This window comes from Taurulus bubalis (genome assembly GCF_910589615.1).
Source record: "Taurulus bubalis genome assembly, chromosome: 7".
Lineage (NCBI taxonomy): Eukaryota > Metazoa > Chordata > Actinopteri > Perciformes > Cottidae > Taurulus > Taurulus bubalis.
The window spans coordinates 4,418,090-4,439,598 of record NC_136595.1 but is presented as its reverse complement, the minus strand read 5'-3'; the positions used below and the strand labels follow the sequence as shown (position 1 = coordinate 4,439,598).

Below are 21,509 nucleotides of genomic sequence, written 5' to 3'. Positions count from 1 at the left end.
CCAAGATGTGCCGAGGTCTGATAAGATATACAATCCACCCGGTGTGTTCTAGGTCTCCCTGGAGCCTCCTCCCAGTTGATGTGCTTGAAATAATCTCAAATCAGGGGTCCTAGGAGGCATCCTGATCAGATACCCCAACCAACTCAACTGGCTCCTCCGAGCTCTTCTTCTGGTTTCGAACAGGGCTTTAATGCCGGAGCCGAGTGACCATGTGATGGAAACTCAATTGAGCTGCTTGTGTCTGCAATCTCATTCTTTCGGTCACTACTCAAAGCTCATGACCTGAGGTGAAGCTAATGAAACGTAGCGGTCCGTCTTCCATCCCCCATCTTTCATTTGTCCATTTCGGTCAGTACCCAAGAGGTATTAAGGTTTGGTACCTAGCCCTAAAAAAGGCCATGGTAGCCGCGATTTGCACAGCTTCTAGTTGGCGCTATCAGACCAGATGATGAACCTGCTCCCAGGAGAGTGTCATGTACCCATAATCCTTTGGTGCAGATTAGACTCATGTATATCCTGTTCTTCAATGGTAATCAGAGATCCTGCTGGATTTCTCTGCTTGATATTAAGCAACCATCCCACTTTTTAAATTCAGGCCAACTTGATGGCTAGTTTCCATTAAAATGGTGCCTTGTTCCTGTTGTCTGAGGAAATACTGTTGTCTCTTTCATCAGTGAGCATGAGAACAAAGCTCCAAATTCAGCTCCAATCCACTTTTGGACAATTAAACCACAGTTCCCATCACCATGAGATTTTCATCAGACTCGGTGGTGATGTGAGGCGAGCTGCACGGGTCCGGTCCGATCACACCTGACAGATGTTGTAGTAGACGGTGTGAGCATGGCTCCCGCCTGTTGGGTCGGCCATCGTGTCGAACATACAGTCTGCGTGTGTGTGCATCTCTGTCATTGGCACGTTAACGCTGTGAGAGTTGTTGTGATTGTGAGGAGTCTGCGTCCCGTACGACGGTACAGGCTGGAGGGGAATCACACAAAAATACACATTAGATTCCCAGATGGATATTTTTGAATATCTAATATTTTGTGCATTTTAAATCATTTGTGATTTCTTGAGTGCATGGATACATTTTATAAACGAAGGTAATGTGGAAATGTCCTTAAACATGTGGAAATATATCAGTGAGCTAAGAAGGTGTTGGTAGATATATTTTTTTACTTTGGACAGAACCATGCCAACTGTTTCCCTCCTGCTTCCAGTCTCTATGTTAACCACGTTTTAACTCCAGGTACACAATTAACGCGTAGGCAAGAATATTTATGAAAATGTTTCCAATGTTTTGGTCAGTTTAATGAAGTTAACAGGAAATGTTATCATCAATATGGTGCTGTGGTGTCAATCTTGTAATGCCGTGTTCACACCGGACGCGACGCGAATTTGCGGCGCCGCGTCCACCGCCGAAGTTTACTCGCGCGAGTAGAAAGAGGGTGTTCACACCAAACGCGAATTTGCGGCGCGACCAAAGGGGCGTGGCTTAGCTCTGTTGCTTGCCTCTGTGAGAGACAAGCGACGAAGCTTTCATTTCCGCTATCGACCATGGAATAAATAACCACTAGTTCTGCTTTATATTTGTTGTGGAAGTCCCAAACATGTCGGAACATGAAACGCCCTCGTATTTGGGTTCATAACATCATCCGTAGCTGCACACAGCTCGGTGAATTTCACCGACTCCTCCAGGAACAGCGTCTCGCGTATCTCCGTAAAACGATACCGATTATGCCATCCACCATGGAAATAACACGCACCAGTTCTGCTTTATACTTTTTGTGTAAACTCCACGTATGCCGGAACATCAAGCTACATGGTGTCTGGGTTTATACTATTATCCGTAGTCCCACAACAGCGTCTCAATGAAGCCGCTACCAGCGCTGGTTCAGGCGGAGCAGCAGCAGTTTCATTCAAAACGGGGAGACGGCGGTGGTGACGGGCGGAGCTTCTCAACGCTGATTCTCAACGCTGATTGGCTGCCGCAACTTTGCGTCACGCGATTTCTCCGCCAGAGTTGGGATAATTCAACTAACGCAAATTCGTGCCGCGTCCTTCGCTTTGTTCGCCCCCAGGTCAAACGTTCTGTTCGCGCCGCCTCCAACGCGTCTATCTCGCCGCACATTCGCAAATTCGCGCCGCAGCGCATCTGTGGATTGACTTTACATGTAAACTGGTCGCGCAGCAAATTCGCGTCGCGTCCGGTGTGAACACGGCATTACTCTATCAAAAGCAAGCTAACGCTTTAGCTGACTTTACTTAGGCTAGCTGATCTTTAGCCTAAGCAATAGGGAAAAAAACACTAATAGTGATAATTGAACAAATAAATGGATTTTGATAATTCTGTTATTAGTCTTTATAACAGAATACATTAATTTCTGGAAGTCCCCATAATGCTTTCAGGAATGGCTGAACATACACCTATTACTGTGATTACTACTTTGAAGTTAGATTTGGAGTCATAAGGAGCAACTATTTTCTATGATTTCTTTGTGGATTCATGGATGTTTATTCTTCAGATTGAGAAATGACTGAGAAGGAGAGTGACTTTTGGCCCAAATTGCAGCAATCAGGTGCCAAGTGTTTAAGGGTTAGGGTTAGCCCTCCTTTAGTATAGTTTAGCTAGCCAACTTTAATACGATTAGTTCGTAGTTGAGCTACTGTTTTAGAGTGTATGCAGTAGTATACTGTAGGCCTTTAGTACAAACCAGTTCAGAGAATGACAAGTCATTTAGTAAATTCTCAGTTCTCAATTGGTTATTAATGGACTTTTCTGCACAGCAACAGAGTGCAGCAGAGAGGGCAGGGCTTAACAAAGACTCAACAGGATTTAAAATGAAAGTTGGATGTCTAATCTGTTGTGGTTGTTGTTCAAATCTGAGCAAAATCTGCTGTGATCTAATTCAAACCAACAGACGTGAATAAGTGATTAAGTAACATGTTGATGTTTACAATCTGAAGTTATTTAGAGAGCTATTCAGTTTGGGATATGATTTTCTTGTTTTGAATACATTTTCTTAAATATCTGTATTTTATGCTGGCTTTCTCCATGACTCAACAAGTTAGCAATGACCAGTATGTTAAAGGTAAATTGAGATTCTGAGAAATTTGAAAATTACAAATTACAATTTGCGTCTAAATCATAGATGATGTATTTACCTTTCCTGCTCCACTAAGGGGGAAATCTTTCTGACAGAGGTGGGCGATGATTCCCGCTGCCAAAGCGTCACCAAGAACGTTGATCATGGTCCGAAACCTGTCGCTGCAAAACAGAATGAGGAGGAAACACCGTGAAACCAGAACTACTCTGGACAAGCCCTCGAAAGTAAAGAAATGTAATCATATTATGAGAGAGACAAGTCCCACCCACTTTAAAAAAACATATTATTATTCTTGCACAGCGCAGCACCAATGTACTGATTTTGCAACATGGTAATATGTATTTACCATGTCGTACATTGGTATACCCACTCATTTTAAAGCGCTGTGCCAGTGACATTTCAATTCAGTTTATTTTACATAGCCCAACATCACAAATACAAGTTTGCCTCGGAGAGCTTTACAATCTGTACACATAACATCCCTGTCCCGGGACCTCACATCGAATCAGGAAAAACTCCCCCAATAAAGATAATAAAAACCCTTTCACAGGGAAAAAAGGGGAAGAAACCTGAGGGAGAGCAACAGAGGAGGATCCTTCTCCCCGGATGGACAGATGCAATAGATGTCATGTAGCCAGAATGTTACGTTATTCATTCCAAACTGAAGAGGCCATGTTAAGAGACATGGCCTCTTCAGTTTGGCATTGTACCCCCAACACTGCAACAGCTGTTTTTTTTCCTCTGCCTCTTTCCTGTTAATAGACTACGTTTTTAGACACCACCTTATTTTGCACATAATTCTTGAGCACATAAACAGTAGTGGGTTTGATTTCAAGCCTGGTATGAAGTTCTGGAAATCTAGCAAATACTTGCTTGAAGCACAGATATGCAGGAATACTTGTATAATAATAATAATAATAATAATAATAATAATGTAAATAGCAATACATTTTTTTTTCTTATTTATTTACTTATATATTTCACTGATAGTTAAACTATGTATTCAAAATAAGTTTATCCTTAAAGTAATTATTTCATACAGTGGGCTTCAAATCAATGTTTTATTGCCTGAGCTTGTGGCCTTTGGACCTTCAAAAAATCAAAAAATACGAAGAGGAACTTTGAATATAGTTGTCTTTGAGTAAATGTACTCATTGATTTGATAAAATGTACGAGATTCAGTTAAAATAAATTGCAAATGCATGCAAGCATAACTACATCTTCACTTAATGTATATACATACTTAGAATGAGAACTGTAAACTTACAGGATCCAGTCGATGGCCACGATAAGTGTGATGTCATCTGGCGGCAGGCCCACTGATGTCAGTACAATCACCATGGTAACCAGACCGGCCTGAGGGATACCCGCCGCACCGATGCTGGCAGCTGTAGCCGTGATGCTGCAATAGGAAAACAGAAGAAGTAGGATTTACCGACAGAGGTTATTCCAATCAGAACTTAAAGGGTTTGCCAGTTAAACAGTTACAAACACGACTGTATCATCAGCATAGGCTACTACATTCTACCAGCAGACATTTTCTCTCCCACATACTTTTGTTAGGAAAGAATTGAGATTGTTACCATGCAAAATAACTAAAAGTGTAAGCTCTTGCCTGCAGCAGTTTATATGATAACAAACATTCACATATTGTGTCCATTTAGAAAAGATTCTTTGCATAAAGATCAAGTTTAGGTCTTCTTGCCTTTCATAATCTCTGAAGTATTCTCTAACCTCCTGAATTGTCTCAGATACAGTTAAAACATGTCTGTGTTGGTTTACCTGATGGTGACCAACTGGCCGAAGTCCAGCTCATAGTCGTTAACCTGAGCAATGAAAATGGCCGCCACGGCCTCGTACAGCGCTGTGCCGTCCATGTTGATGGTGGCGCCCACCGGGAGGACGAAGCGGGCGATCTGCCGGTCAACATTGCAGTTTTCCAACAAACACTTCATGGTGATGGGCAGCGTGGCAGAGCTACGAAAAGGCAGCGTTCAAACACAACTTTAATAAAAAAACTTGAAAGCATCCACAGACTGGCGGGCTAAAGCAGGACTGTCCTGGACTCTGACCTGGAAGAGGTAGCCAGGGCGATCACCATGGCCTGGAGCAGCCCACGGATGAAGGAGAAGGGGTTCTTCCCGGTCAGGACGAAGTAGAAGAAAGGGAGAAGGATGAGTCCGTGGACGAAGAGGCCAGCGAGCACGGTGATGCCGTACCAGCCCAGCTTCTTCCCCAGCGTGCTCGGATCCTGCATGTCCAGGATCTTCCCTGCCACCAGGAAGATGATCCCAAACGGAAAGTACCTGAGAGAACATAGCAAACAACGTCACTGTTGCTCTATTTTAGCAGTAGTGGAGCTAAACATGTAAAGTTTGTCCTTAGGGTGACACCAGAGGAAAGGTCAAGGAGTCATTAAAATCATAAAAGATCATCCTCTGGGGATCATGAATATACAGCTCAGATTTTAAAGTAATGCAGTCCCTAGTTTTCCAGATAATTTGTCATGGACCAAAGTGTTGGTCACAGGGAATATTTTAGTATTGGTCATGAGGTTCATTTTATCCTAATCGCCTGCATGATTTTGCAGAGAAAATAAATAAACCACCATAAAGAAATGGCATAGAGCTAGGGTTGGGTGATATGGCGGTGTATAGAAATATGTCCACCAGAAGAGATATGGCAATACCAATTCCACCGCGGTAGATATTCTTGCATAATCTGGCAGATCCAGCTACTTTAATAGGTAACAGGATTTAAGCAGACATGGAAGAGGAGAGTGAAGTCGTACATACAGAGCCGGAGGAGCCAACCAACCCAAGATAATATCTGGTTTCATGATAACCACACATTTAGACACTGTAGTTTTTTTATACACTGTTTTGTCAGCTTCTTGAAATGAAAGGTGAGTCTGTAATACTTTAAATTATTGTTCTCAGGCAGGTTAAAGAATTTTTGTTTTATTGTTTTTGTTCATTTATGGAAGTTCCAAATAAAAAATATAAAAATGCGAAGAAGAACAGTATTATTTTATGTTATTTTTTTACTTAAATTTACAGAAAAAATACTGTATCGTGATATATGCCGTTACCATGATTTAAAATTACATTACAAGATTTTGGGCCATGTCGCCCACCGTTACACTGGTTTTGTACATTACCATACTATTACCTTTAGCACTGGCCTTATTCTAATTTAAAAATATATAATTCACTTTCACGTATTTAAATAAAAGTAAAAAGAAAACATCTATTAAACTAAACTGATGAGAGGGTGAGTGAGAACTACTTCTCAGGAATCTACACCATTGTCACTAAATGTGGGATTTCTAGCATGTGTATGCTCGTCTCATTAAAGCTTCTCTAAGCTGCTCTAAGCTGCCGTTATTACAATAATGTGTTTTAGCGACTTAAGAGCTGAAGTAGTTTCTCAGAATCAGCTCACGAATGACAACGAACGAATGACAAAATGTTCAACAGGTGGTGCTTCAAACACAAATGATTGCCATAACTAAACGTCCATGAGCAATGCTTGTGAAATGAAATCCTGTGAAGTATTTTATGGCGGGAATATGTTGTGTGTTAGAGTCTGATGGTCTAAACCCTGAGGACAGACGTCAGAACTGTATCCGTATCTGTTTAGTGCTCAGGTCAATAAGCTCTGCTGCCGTCTTTAATCTGGTCATGTGCTGCAGCAGGATGATGCTACAGCCATGTTGCCCCACCTGACCACCTGAAAGGTCATCAGGTCAGATCCACAAAATCTTTCTCGTGCCAGAGGAGGATGTTTATGACACAAATAACAACTAATAAAAATACCATGTTGTAGTTAAACATTACAAACTAATGAAAAAAAAAAATTAAGTAACAAACATGCAGATACATGCCAGACTGTTCTGGATTTAATGTAGGTCAAAGTCAAACCCTCTGCTGCTTCAAAGGGAAGTCATGAACACTATACTATAGGAATATAAATAATCCTGTGAAATCAGGATGTATTCAAAATAACATCTTCTCTGATAAGTTCATAATGTATTATGGGCATTAAGAGTAGAAGCTGCCTCTGGACTTTATACATCTGGAGGTGGAAACTGGAGGCAACTTGCACTTGTAGCAGGTCTTACATCGCTTTACTGTAATGCAGACTTTAAAACCAGGAAAAGACAACACTGGTGCCATATTACAATATCTCGTCTCATATACCAGCTAGTCAGACCTCCATTGATGCTATTTATTTTATTCTTAGCTATGAGTTCCCTTCACGTCCCAGCATGCAACCTGGTCACAGGACCCTTTACTCAAGCTTGTATTTGAGTCAAATCAAGTTTGGATCACGTTCACGAACAACTGTTGTAATGTTCACATATTAAAGTGTCTTCTGTAAAGGGGACCAGTGTTTTCTCAACCGTATGTACTGTACATTCAGAGTATTCTTCTCACCAGACGGCAGCGTTGATGATCTTCATGACGCATTCGTTGATGCACTGGCACACACTGATCAGGGGAGCTCCTCGCTCTCCCATCCTGCCTAGCAACAGGCCTGCAACAAAACAGTGTGTACATTATTATAAGCAGCAACAGAAACGGTCTGGACTCAAGTTTGTAATCGTAGATTGTGTCAAGTGAAATGTCTGAGAGGACAACTCAATATCTCAAATATCTGAATAGTCTTTTATGCTTTTTAGTTTGTAGAAAGTCCTCCAAATAGACATAATGTAGTTTTAGTACAACCAGACGGACAACTGAAAGAGACAAAGATCCCTCTGAGCAACAGCAGTCATTATTTAGAGCCCAACTGAACCGCTATTGTTCAATAATGATCGAGGGTCCCCAACACTTTTCTGATTTCAGCCAGCGACCCGTGAACTCCGTCCCGCTCACCCATGGTGGCGGAGAAGATGACGATGCCCAGGACGTTCATCTGCTGGCTGCTGCCAGGACTCGTCTTGTACGAGATCTCCGGAGGCGGAGTCAGCTCCAGGTACACCGTCCGACCCTTAGGGTCGCTCTCGTCGGGGTAGACATAGACAAAGTTGGGCCGGACGGTTCTGGCCTGGACTTTGAGGATGGGAACCAGGTCCGTTTTGTACTGGAGGGGGACACAGACGGGTTTGTTACAAGAAGCTTTATCTCAAGTTTAGAAAAGTTATTTGTTCTGGCCGTTGCGTTACCTGCTGAAACGTAGCCTCGATCAGATTAGAGGGAACCATGTTTCTGTGGAGGAACAAAGAGACACATGATTGTTGTTCCACAGTGACAGAGGCTCAAGAGTCCAACACGGATGAGTCGGGAGGGAAGCGGCTGCGTAGATCACCTGACCTTCAACAGGAGGTCAGAGACAGAGGTCAATGTGAGGAGTCTGCCAACGTGCCGCAGCAGAGATCATTGCTTTGCATCGCCGCTGACTCGGCTAATCTGTCACTCATCCCCCGCAGGATTACTAAAAATATACTAATCAGCCCCATCTGTAATTGGATTGATGCGTGTGTGTTTGTTGTGCTTTCTACAATTTGTTTTAGCGGACTGTTGGACACTGGGATTGTCAGAAAATAATGAAACATGTGGTCAAGAAAGTCTCTCAAGAGTCCAAAGTGACGTCTTTAAATGTCTTGTTTTGTTCGACCAACTGTCAAAAACACAGAGTGTCAGTTTACTGAGATATAAAAACACAAAATCTGATGCACTGGAGAATGATTGGCAGCTTATTGTTGATAATAAATGATCAACAACTAATTAATTAAGTGAACTGCACTTCCTCTCCAGCAGACACACAATCAAAGACTGAACAGGTTAAACCCACTAGATTATTATTCATTATCATTATGTGTGTGTGTGTGTGTGTGTGTGTGTGTGTGTGTGTGTGTGTGTGTGTGTGTGTGTGTGTGTGTGTGTGTGTGTGTGTGTGTGTGTGTGTGTGTAATTAACATAATAAAAGAGTGAAAGAGTTGTCAGTGCTAAAGGTGGGATGGTTGCAACTGTTTTGTGTTTGTTCATCTGTAGTAGTTCTTAGGCTAGCATATTGTGAAAAGCAACATAAACCACACGTCCCTCATAACTTGTTCTGTCATAATGAATGAACGAAATATATGAAGAAGAAAAAAACACCATCTGGTCTACCAGGGGCGGTTTTGGGCACGGGCGACCCGGGCCGCCGCCCGGGGCGGCACTTTTTCATGACACGTGGGGTGCGGCACGATCACTTAAAAAAATAAATAAATAAATCATCTGGGCTGTGAAGCGGTTTTCCAATATCTATCATATCACTGTGTGGGGCAGATGGCCCCTTACAACGTCATCACGTGACGCGAGCGAAAGAGCGGAGAACTCGGCTGCATCAACTTTTCATGCGGCCCGTTAACCTGTTGCGCAATGGCCTCTGGCTCCACGGGACAGTCAGAAACTGACACAGCTGAGACTTTAGTCTCGAAGAGGAACAGCACGTCGGTGGTGTGGAACCACCGACGTGCTGTTCTGGTTTCAAAAAAGAAGATGCTGCGCAGCGTCAGGTGATGTGCAGAGCATGCCGCTCCTGTTGCTACTTCACGGGGTAACACTACAAACTTGTTCCAGCACTTAAAAAAACACCACAAATCAACGTATGACAGTTGTATGGCCAAGATGCCGAGCGCCAGTGCGCCAGACAAGCCAAATACCTCAAGACAGGGATCACTGACCGAAATGTTTGAAAGCGTCAATCCATATGAACGTAATTCACAACGACACGGGGAAATCACTCGGGCAATAACCGAGTTCATAGCCAAAGATATGATGCCTCTCAGCCCGGTGACCAAGCCTGGGTCCATGGCATTGATAAAAACGCTTGATAAACGGTACAGGATACCCCCCGTACATATTTCAGTCAGACTGCCATACCGGAGCTGTACAAAAAGTACAAAGAGAAAGTCGCCACGGAGCTTAAAACGGTGGACTTTTTTGCTACCACTACTGATCTGTGGTCAAGCCGCACAGCTGAGCCTTACCAGAGTCTTACAGTCCATTTTATTGACGGAGATTTCAACCTCAGTCTGCATCACGACAGACAACGCGTCAAATATGGTGCTGGCTGCACGGCTTAATGAATGGACGAGGCTCCAGTGTTTTGGGCACAGATTACATCTTGCCATTGGTAAATTATCATGTCGCTGTGTGGCTGTGTGTGTGTGTGTGTGTGTGTGCGCAAAATAGAGAGAGAGATGTGTTGATTAGTAATCAGGAAGCTAAATATATACAAATATATAAATTATGTTGAGTTGTGGAAAGTGGATGGGATTAAATACATTCATATTTCCTTTTTATTTAATTCTAACAAATAGGCCCAGCCAATGGGAAAGGACATTTGACACTAAATGTATCTGATATTGTGTTGGTTATATTTAAATCATTCATTATGTTTTGTTGGGGAAAAGAGAGGATACAATAAAAAAAAATTAAAAATCGTATATTAAATCGCAATTGCAATATTGGAGGAAAAAAATCGCAATTAGATTTTTTTCCCAAATCGCCCTAGTCTCGGGTCTGACCTTTCGGGCCTCTGCACATCCCTCACCTGATGAGGTCGAGCAGGGCGTCGGCCGAGGTCATGACGGGCCCCCCTCCCAGCCGGTGGCTCTCCATATCCGTCCCCACGCCGGGTTTGATGATGATGACGAGCACGATGCCGACCACCACGGCGATGAAGGTGGTCCACAGGTAGTAGGTGACCGTCAGGACGCCAATCCGACAGCACGCCTTCGACTCCATCGACGACAGACCCGACATCAAACTGCACAGACAGACAGACAGAGGGAGGAAGGGAGGGCCACACGGCGGTTTAGTTCATGTGTTAGTCAGGTTCATCTGTGTGCTCAGGACAGAGGGGTCCAGGACATGTTTAGCCTAGCTTAGCATAACGAGCGGAAGCAGGGGGAAACTGCTTTATCAAAAGAATACATCCACCATCCAAGAATATTGGATGTGCATGTTGTATCTTGTTTGATAACATCAGTTCAAAACCATGCTGCAGAAAGACAATGCGTCACTTTCTAACTTCATGAGACTGAAATATCTCAACAACAACTATTGTTGGATGGATTGTGCTGAAATGGGGTTGAGACTGGGGATGTCCCGATCCAATCCGTTTCTACACGCCAGGCTTTCGCTCACAGAAACGCAATGATCGCAGCCGTAAACGACAGCAACATTCAGTAGGAGACGGGGTTATTTTGATGTTTTCTGCCGAATCAACGTGTGTCAATGCGTTTCATTCCAGCTCAGTGGGAGAGTCTCTTGCTTTTTGCTGTCATCTACAGTGTTTCACCGCCTGCAGCATGGACAGACGTTGGCCGAGAACAGCTAAGATGTTTAAAGCACGTAAATCAGCCTGAATTGATCTTTATACTGTGTGGCAAGTTTCTCCTTTAGTCCATTAAATATCTGCGGCCATTTGAAGGCAGCAGCTTGAAAACAACACCAAGCTTCTACAGAATAACCTGCGCGCGCGCACACACACACACACGTTGACGATTCCAGCATTATGTCCTCATGAATATTATCCATCCCATCTGTGCAAAGGGTCTGATGAAAGGGAAACTTGAGGACAGAACAGACGGGGGACCGCACCAATAGTGGAACCTTAAATGTCGGAAACTTCCTTTCTATCTTTATTCTTCTCTCTCCACGTTTCATGACTATTTAAATATATCTGCTGGTGTGTGACGAGCATGAATCCGTCGACCTACCTGGAGGTGATGAGAGGAAGGATGAGCATCTTCAGCATCCTCATCAGCAGCTCTCCAGGAAAGGAGAAGTAGATCTTTGCCTGCAATGATTAAATACGTCTCACGTCAATATTTCAAAAATAAAAGCGGGGCCATTGTCATTGTTTGATTAGTCACATGCCTTGTGGTGTTAGATTATCTTGTTTCGCCTTCAGAAACAAATTTTAAATGGGGTTTAAGGTTGTTGTTACAAGTCGGGCCTATTATTAAAATAGCAGCCAAACAGCAAAAGATGTTGTGGAAATATTATTTGTAAATTTATGTCGAGAGTTTCTATAAAAGTACACGTGGATCTTTAATCAATGAGAGCAAAGTGAAAGTAAGAGCTGGATAAACACCTGCAGATACGTCTATTCATGATACTGAGAACTTTCAGTGGAGAACAACAAAGATGTTCTTCAAAGATCCTCTACAGAAGACGGGAGAACAGGAACGTCAATGTACAAAAAACAATGGTTTTGAGGAAAAAAAACGTTTTAAACAATACGTTAAACATTAAAGAAGACAGAAACAGAGCATCTATTTAATCTGTATTATAAACTATTTATTATATGGGAAAGACTGTCTGACAAATTGTTATTCTTAAATAATCCTTTCATTGTTGTTTTTTTCTCTTTGTTTGAAATCAACTTAAAACAGAAAAGCCTGAGCTGTAGACGGACCTGCAGGAGTACAGCGAATGTCACATGATTTCAGACAGCCAATAAGAGGTAACTTGAGGTGTTTCTCACTCATTAATAATGATAAAAAAAGTCCAGCTATGTTTAGTATTTTGAAGACATTTTCAGATTATTGTATGTATTATTGTATATATATATATATATATATATATATATATATATATATATATATATATATATATATATATATATATTGGCTTCATACAGATCGATCCAGAAAAAAACTTTTTTTTAAAAGAGTTAATTAGTGGAGACAATTGTAGTTGAGCATCAAGAAGAAAGCTGGAGGATGGCTGGAGGTTTTGGAGTCGTGGCCTAATGACTCGTGTCGGCGGACCAACATCTGTCCAGGAGCCTCACAGAGTTGCTGCTAAAACAGAGAACCTGTCAGCTGTCACTGCCCATCCTATTAAAGCGTTTCACTGTTGTAATGATGTGTGTCAATGAACCCTGAAACGGTTCATTAAAAGGTTATTAAATTAACTTAAAATGTATAAAAGTGCAGAGAAACCACCAACCTCTTTTTGTTTTAATTTACAAACAGAACATTATTTAACAAACTTTCAGGCATATTAAGTTCAGCTCCTTTTGATGGAAAGTGGTGGAAAGTACAAGTACATTAAGACATTGCATTTAGAGGTATTTGTACTTTACTTGAATATTTCTATTTTATGATATTATGAAATATTGTACCTTACTGCATTTGTCTGAGAACTTAAGTTAACTTGCTAATGCAGATGAATACAAAACGCATTAAACAAATAAATGATGATGTATCCTAATAATTAAAGCTAACCAGCATACAAAGTGACTAAAATGAGCTCCACCATTACCAGCTGCAACATTAAGGTGATGAACACACCGGTGCATCAATAATTATAATCCAATTATAGAAATGTTGTGCATAATCACTTTTTGTACTTTGAGTATGTTTTGATGCAAATACTTTTGTTCTTTTACTTGAGTCAAATTCCCAAGGCAATACTTTTACTTGTAAAGTATTTCTACTACTTCTTCCACCTCTGAAATAAACCAAGATCATTTAATTAAATCAACGTTTAGAACATGACAAGAAACAAGAGATGAACAAGAAAGGAAAACAAAGAAACCACAGGTCTTGATCTGAGCTTGTGACGTCTCCAAAACCCTTTGACACTGGAAGCTTTTAAGTCCAGGAAGTCCCGCCAAAACAGATCCACTTTACATGTGAAACTTCTAGGGCACTGGGAGAGCGGAGACCCATGCAGATCAGTGAAAAGAAAATGCGAGTATCCACCCTGTGATTGGGATCCGCTCTCATAATGGGCCCATGCGGCACCCTTCCACCAAGTTTCATGAGAAAAAAAATAAATAACTGAAAACATAACCTCGTTGAGGAAATGAGAACAACTGATGTCTATGATCGTGTGACCCTTGAGTTTCTTTTTCTATTTTCAGCCGGTGTTGAATATAGTTGACCTGAGACGGATCAATTATTCCTGGAAAGACAGGACAGTTATGGACCAACCACTATTTTGAACTTAGAAGTTAAAATGCTAGACATACCAATAATGTAATTTAAGAGGTCTATACGATGTCCCAGTGTTTGTTTTCTTGTATATTCTTGATTGATTTTAGGGCCTCAACTATTATCTTAATAATCAATTCCTCTGCAAATTTTTTTTCACGTATCATTTACGTATATATTTATAAAAATGTCCATAATTATTTCCCAAAGTCCCCTTGGACAAGACTTTGGACAAATTGTCGTGTTTTGTCCAACAGTCACATAAATATTAAGTTTACTGTGAAATATAAGCAATGGTGGAAAATACCTAAGTACATTTACTAAAGAGTAGTTTTTAAGTACTGTATTGTAGTATAATAAATCGTTATATATTACATTATAGAATAAATTTGTACCTTTTACTAAACTACATCTTTAGAAGGTTATATTGTAGCTTTCAATCTAGCAGTCAATCTTTCTAACAAACATGTTGAGACACATTTCCTTTCTTAGAAAAGATTTGCAATGCTGATTTAAAAAAATATATTTCAATCCTGCATTGTTTACATGCATCCTCATAATCCTCCTCATCCTCATAATATTATCCGTAGCTGTACACAGCTCGGTGGATTTTACCGACTTCTCCAGGAACTGCGTCTGAATGACTGCCGCTTCCAGCGCTACTAGAGGCGGACCGGTAGCCAGTTTGGTTCAACAATGGCAGGACGTCAGTGATGACAAGCGGGCCGCGAGGCAAATTTTCCGCGTCGCGCCATTCACCTCATTCGCGGCGCCCTGTGGAAATTTGCGTTGTTCGCATCCATTCGCGTCTGACTTTGCATAATAATAATAATAAAAATTCTTAACGGTTTTGGTGTGGACACAGCATAGAGCATCCGCTAAGTAGTTGTAGCTAACATGTTAGCAAACAATTGCCACACCAGCAGAAACAGAGACGTTAGCGTTCGAACCTGGCACCAAAATTAAGCTAGTAACGTTAAACTGAACTCTTAACCTGAACTGAACAGTTTTACTAAACAAATAAAACAGCTAACTAAAGCAAACTGTTTTAACTGCTTAACTGACTTGTTACCCGAACTACATTGTTTGAACTCATAAACAAACTGTAAGCAAAGCTAAACTATTTTAGCTGCTAAAGTCAACCAAGCTGTTTCATTAGCTCTAAATGTGGGAGCTGAAATATGAGATGTACATGACATCTATTGTCTCCCATCCGGGAAAAGGAATCCTCCCTTTCTTGCTCTCCCGAAGGTTTCTTCCCTTTTTCTCCCTGTTAAAGGGTTTTTGGGGAGTTTTTCCTGAACTGATGCAAGGGTGACAGAGGATGTCATGTGTACCGATTGTAAAGCCATCTGAGGCTAAAGAAAATGAATGTAATTGTATTGAATTGGGAACATCAGTCCTGACGCAAAGTTTAATAGACAGCATCAACGAAATATTTAAATGAAGTTTTGTGGGACCTGGAATTTCAAGGCCTAGAATTTATCACCAGGAAGTTAAAAGACATGTATTTTTTGCATTTTAAGTCCCAGCAGGTGAGTACTGTTGGTAAGATTCCAATGGACACAAAAATAAAATATCAACGTAGGAGGAAATATTTTGAGTCCCAGCAGGTGAGTCTGGACCTAAACTTAACGCACAGGTTAACACGTCCCAACATGCGAGTGGGACTTTACCTGTGTGGACAGATGAGTTCCCCTCAGCATGAAGCCCAGCGTACAGCCGGTGGCCACGGCGATGATGGATAGCGTCAGCAGCCCGTTCCTCTTCAAGAAACTCCTCACGTTACTCCTCAGGCTCCCCGTCCCCTGGAAGAGAGTCTTCACCCGATCCCCCATCGTCCTCTTTGCTTCTCCCGGGGCATATGAGCCTTGGTCAGAGCGTTCTTCCTCCTCGCCGCTCGGTAAAAGAAGCTTGTCCATGCCTTCCAAGTTTTCTGTAGTGTGCGGCTGGCAGGCTGACAAACCTGTAAGATCCAAAGACGACCTAGCCTTTTCCACTGAGGGATTAAATCATCATGATCAGAGCCAACGGCAGCGCTGCAGACCGGCTGCAGGCAGACTTACAGCCAGACTTACAGCCACTGTAAGAGGCTTAGAGAGGTGGAACAACCTCACACGCCTTTTGTCTTGGCATCTGGTCCTGCTGCTAGACCATCCTGGACCCGGGCCTGTTGTTGTTTCTGGTTATTTGTCTGAGCTCATGGGGTGAAAAGGTCTTCTGAGAAGTCAGAAGATCCTGCACCCGGCGCAGGTTTTAGCTTAATGAGCTCAAATTAGGGCCGAGAAGATTTTTGTTGCTAATCCAAAAAATATATTAAAGGTTTTCATGATAAATTATGAAGAATGAAGCCTAGCTGCCTCCCTGTATGGCTCCCATAATTCACATCAAGAGGTTTGGGCAGTTGGCCAAGAGTTATTCATGTTAATTAATTTCAATTTTGTGTATTTTTGGGGAACATGTGTCTGGTAAACAATTGAATAAGGTTAGTGACTTCGGTGTTTAGTGGTGACGGATCACCAAAAAAAGTATTTTATATGTAACAAAGACTGTTATCTTCTCATAAAAGTGGATTAAAAGCACTTCAAACTGACACATACACTGGGGCCCTAGGGGTGTAAATGTGTGAAGGGAAGGACGCAACCCATAGATTAAACCCAAGAACAAGTTTTAATGTTAATATATATATTGTAGAATATAAAATAATACATCTTTCTTCATAATTTTAAAGGACATCTTTAAAAAGTCCTCATCGTTGGTCCCGTTCTTCACGGAAACGTCCAGGGAAAAGCTTCTGATGAAATTAATATGGAGTTAAAATGCAATATGGAGTTGATCAGAACAGAGTGAATATTGGACTTCCATCATGTCGTTCTGCGTCTGCTGCCGTTTACATCACGACGCACAATCAAGCTCTTCTCTTAAACAACAAGTGTGATCATAATGCGTTTAATTTCAACTAACATGAGAAACACGAGACAATGATGACATGTCAAAACAATCATAAATACAAAACAATTCAGAATCACAATAGGAACACGGTCAACGATGAAAAAGTCATACAAATAAAGATAACATGGATAAATATGTTGAGTACATTTTAAAAGGCTGCAGTGTGATTAGTTCAACTTCATATAGAGACAGAGGCTCAATACAAAATCTGAATTTCGCTTTGGTGGGAAGTAAACAAGTACATTTACACAAGTACTGTACCTAAGATACATACAGCATACTTTACTTGAGTATTTATATTATTTGACACTTTATTCTCAAACTACATCTCAGAGGGTAATATTGTACTTTTTAGTCCACTACATTTACTAACAGCTGTAGTTACTTATAAAATACGATCAACTAATACATTTTGTATTATTATAGATTAAACTACCCAGTAGTATATTACATTATTCAAATTAGGCCACAACATTAAAGTTATGAATATATTAATAATTATAATCCGATAATATATTAAATACACTTTAAAGTTCAATGAGAATACTTTTGAACTTTTAAATGGGTGAAATTTGAACGCAGGACTTTTGCTTGTAATATTATTAGTATTAGTAAACTGCACAACTTTTAGTTTATAACAGTTACGATATAAAAGGGGAAACTGGTAAAAAACTTTTTTTTTTAATATAAGTATTGAGGAAATGAAAAAGTGCAAAAAAAGCCTGAAGAGATTAATTTCTTCTTCTTTTATGTTTATTTGTGACCAACAATAGTTTACTTGTCTTTTAGTCAGAATGTGTTTTCTCTTTTTCAGCAAAATCTCACATTCTTAATTGATTGCAGTTTATTTAGTTCCATTTAGCAGATCCACCCTGAATGTTAAGAACTTGAAATTATTTTAAAATTCTGGATTAAGTTTCTACTGATCTTTTAATTTATTCACAGAGGTAAAAAACAAACAAAAAACATGTTAAAGTCTCAATGAAAATCACAGTCATACATTGCAAAACAACGTTGTGTTATGTTTACTCATCATTAAAATAAATAAAAGGATTTTGAGGAAATAAAAAGATATGCTTCTTTTGGTCTCAGCTGACTGTGGCAAGTTTTGCTCCGGTGTAAAGTTGAACTGTAACCACACCTGGAGTACAGCCGTGCATCACTGCTGCAAGGTGACAAGTAAAACCACTGGAAAAAAATTCTAGGGGGTTACATTACTCTTTCAGTTCCATTTCTGTTTAACCTGTTTCCATCACAGACACAGCTGAGGAGAACATATGGTTTGTGTTCATCCAGATGTTTCTGTCTCTCACAGCTGGACTTTATGGGGTTAAGAGTCTTCCTTTGGTATAGCTGAGTGTGTCAGAGCACTTCCCGTGCGTCACCACTTGATGAAGACGAGCACGGCGAGCACCGTGTAGCCGAGGATGAGGAAGAGCACTTTTAACAAGCGATCCCGTTTGTCGTCCAGCTCTCGGGACAGAATCTCAAAGAAGGTGACGAACAGGAAGGTGCCGGCGGCGAGTCCCTGCAGCACCACTGACACCACGCTGCCCGCCAGTGTCTGAGTTGACTCGATGCCCATCCCCACCACTATCCCCACCGGGATCATTAGGCTGACCGTGACGCCCAGCTTGGTGGCGTCCTTCATGCCGAGGGACGCCTTGGCCACGCTCACGCCAAGCGCCACGGCGGCCAACGTCTCGTGCACGGCCACGCCCAGGAAGAGGCTGCCCAACTTGGCCCCGTCCTCCTGCAGGCCAAGCGCCAGGCCCTCGAACACGGAGTGAGCCGACAGAGCCAGGACCAGGCTGGCCAGCCGCAGAGGCCCCGCCCCCGCCAGCTCGGCGGGGCTGAAGTGTCCGTGACTGTGTCCATGGGAGCGTTGACCGCCACCGTCTCTCGCCGAGTCCCGGGCAGAGGAGATGAAGGGCGTGTCGTACTCAGAGTCACTTCCGGCCTCAGAGCCGCCAGCGTTAAACGTCTCCAGGTCGATGAAAGACGGTTTCTCCTTCCTGAAAGTCAGAATGGCCTGCTCCACAAACACGGTGAGGAAGAAGCCAAGCATCATCATCGTCTCTGCCAAAGGATAGTCGCTGCTGATCTTCAGCTGCTGGAACACGTCGGCCACCTGAGGAGTGTCCACACACACTGAAGGTCAACTCGGATCAAAACTCATCCAGCTAATCGATCAGACGGCATTTTATTGGTTCTGAATAGTTCAAATCACAATGCGGTTGAATCCGTTTCTGATTTCTTGCCACTGTTATTACATTTGTTGTGTAGTTTTGTTGCTCTCAATTTTCTTCAATAATGTGTTTAGATCACACCTAAACACATTATTAACTTAAATCAGTACATCCGTATAAATGCATGATTAAATAGGAGGCCGCTGATGCTGTGGTTCAATAGAAAAGAAACACGAATGTCAAGCATTCACAATGAATCTTTATATAGCTTTGCCTGTCAATTGTTTTTAAGCTCAATACGCACAGATAATATTTTATGGGAATTTCTCCCATTTGTGCGGGACATTGAAATCTTCCTGGATAGTAGACCGACCAACAGACAGAGAGAGAGACACGCACACACACACACACACACACACACACACACACACACACACACACACACACACACACACACACACACACACTGGAGCACCCTCAACTTAGTAATGATACTTATGTGTGTGTTTGTGTGTTACCTTGTCTCTGACGGCTGGCAGCAGAGCGTTGAAACATGTTGCCAGGAACACGCCTCCTCCGAAGGAGTTACACAGAGACAGAGATCTCCTGTATCTGTATGCTTTGTCGTAGTCGGCCAGCAGGAGGCGCACTGGGACCAGTACACCTGCCAGCATGAGGCCGAACAATCCTAGCAGGCCAAGCAGCTTGGCCACCAGGATCTCCATCCTTCAGCTCAAACACTACAGCCTCATCACAAACACCTTCACCCTGCTGCTGCTGCTTGACTATACTGGTGCTGCTGGGACTTCCCTGCTGGTCCTAATGGGACAAACAGAGACATTGTGAGTGTGATACGCTAGTGGACAAGGAAGTGCAGAATAAACCAGTCAACCCACATTTCCATCAACATAAATGCACTGTGTAGTGATGTAAAGCAATGAGATATGTTTACTCCTGTACTTTGCTGTGCTTAAGCACAATTTTAGGTCCCTATACTTCATTCATTCATTGATGTTGCTCTATTTTGCCCACCTCAACAATATTGTCCAAACAAATTCATACAGAATTGAATTAGTAGTTTTTTTTTAGCTGCAGTGGTGGAAAGTAACTAAGTACATTTACCGGTTTCAAAGGTGAGGTACTTCTACTTTACTTGAGTATTTATTTTGTAGTTCTACTCCACTGTTTGTCAGAGGAAGATACTGCATTGCAATTATCCAACAGCTTTACTTACTAGTTTATTAGCGAATTATCGATTAGTCAGTTGAAAGTAAATTAATTGCAATTAATTATTTTTTCAAACATGGTCTGGCGAAGATTTGCTGCAAGGTGTGAACTGCTGAGTGGACAAAACAAACATTGAGTGAAAGTGTGGCTTTGGGCTCTGCTTAACTGTGACAGCATTTCGCACTATACTTACATACTTTTGCTTTAGTAACATTTTCAATTCAGGACTTTTAACTCATTGTAGTCGTGTATTTTCAGAGTGTTGTGTAAAGTAATAAATACATCTTAATAACGTTACTTCTTCCACCACGGCACACCGGTAACGTCAGCTACACTCTCCTTTAACGCATCTTTCCATCATATACTAACGTAAAGCAAAGTTAAACTACATCCCTGCCGAGATAAACGAATAAACCGGTTGTGTTTGAACTGTTTCTGACCTTTTATTCACCGTTAAATCCGTGTCGTAACTAGGGGACCGACGACATCAAGCGACCCGACATCAAGCCCACTTCCGGTCGGGGACTTCAGAGTAAAACGTTACCGCGCATCATACCGCTTGACAATATTATTTTCCATACGTCTCTGGCAGTTATAGCGTTACGCTTTTATGATACAACAACTTAACATGTCTGCTTTGACATCCTCCGTTTTTCCGATACATTTGACCCCTTTACGTTGGAGAAAGCCTCGAGCGTTTCCGCTAACAGTGACTAACTTAATGGAGTTGCTAATGCTAACATTAGCTCGCTATCGTTAGCCCCCCCAGCTGCTAACGAGGCTAGCTTGATAGAAGATGATAGGTGATAGAAGAAAGACGCTGTTTACGTCTGTGTGTTTGTACTCTCGAAGCAGTGACCTCAGCTCAACATATACATTGTAAACTCCAAAAACGCGAGTCAGCGTCACCGTGTTTACCTGTTCGACCGTCTCCTCTCCAGCAGGTGTACGGAAGTACTTCCGCATTGACGTCACGCGTCCTCTGGGCGCTGAGTGGCGTAATGGAGGAACTGAATTTACGTTCAGATCATTTACCAAAGTAATAGTACTAATACCACACGTTTAGCAATAATCTGTAACAAGTAAAAGTCCTGC

At 41.8% G+C, this 21,509-nt stretch overlaps 2 protein-coding genes across 2 annotated transcripts; both read right to left on the bottom strand.

The window, feature by feature from the left end:
* Positions 1-804: 804 nt before the first annotated feature.
* Positions 805-15,968, bottom strand: LOC306739399 (excitatory amino acid transporter 5-like; the record flags this gene model as incomplete). Its single annotated transcript, XM_079221408.1, has 11 exons — positions 805-975; positions 3,163-3,265; positions 4,372-4,506; positions 4,887-5,081; positions 5,177-5,410; positions 7,544-7,643; positions 7,985-8,192; positions 8,275-8,317; positions 10,650-10,865; positions 11,821-11,900; positions 15,723-15,968. The coding sequence occupies 11 exons, from the start codon at positions 15,966-15,968 to the stop codon at positions 805-807; spliced, it is 1,731 nt and encodes a 576-aa protein (XP_079077534.1).
* An 847-nt stretch (positions 15,969-16,815) lies between these two features.
* LOC306739412 (zinc transporter ZIP3-like) lies at positions 16,816-19,912 on the bottom strand (the record flags this gene model as incomplete). Its single annotated transcript, XM_079221424.1, has 2 exons — positions 16,816-19,129; positions 19,706-19,912. The coding sequence occupies 2 exons, from the start codon at positions 19,910-19,912 to the stop codon at positions 18,380-18,382; spliced, it is 957 nt and encodes a 318-aa protein (XP_079077550.1). The 3' UTR covers positions 16,816-18,379.
* Positions 19,913-21,509: the final 1,597 nt, after the last annotated feature.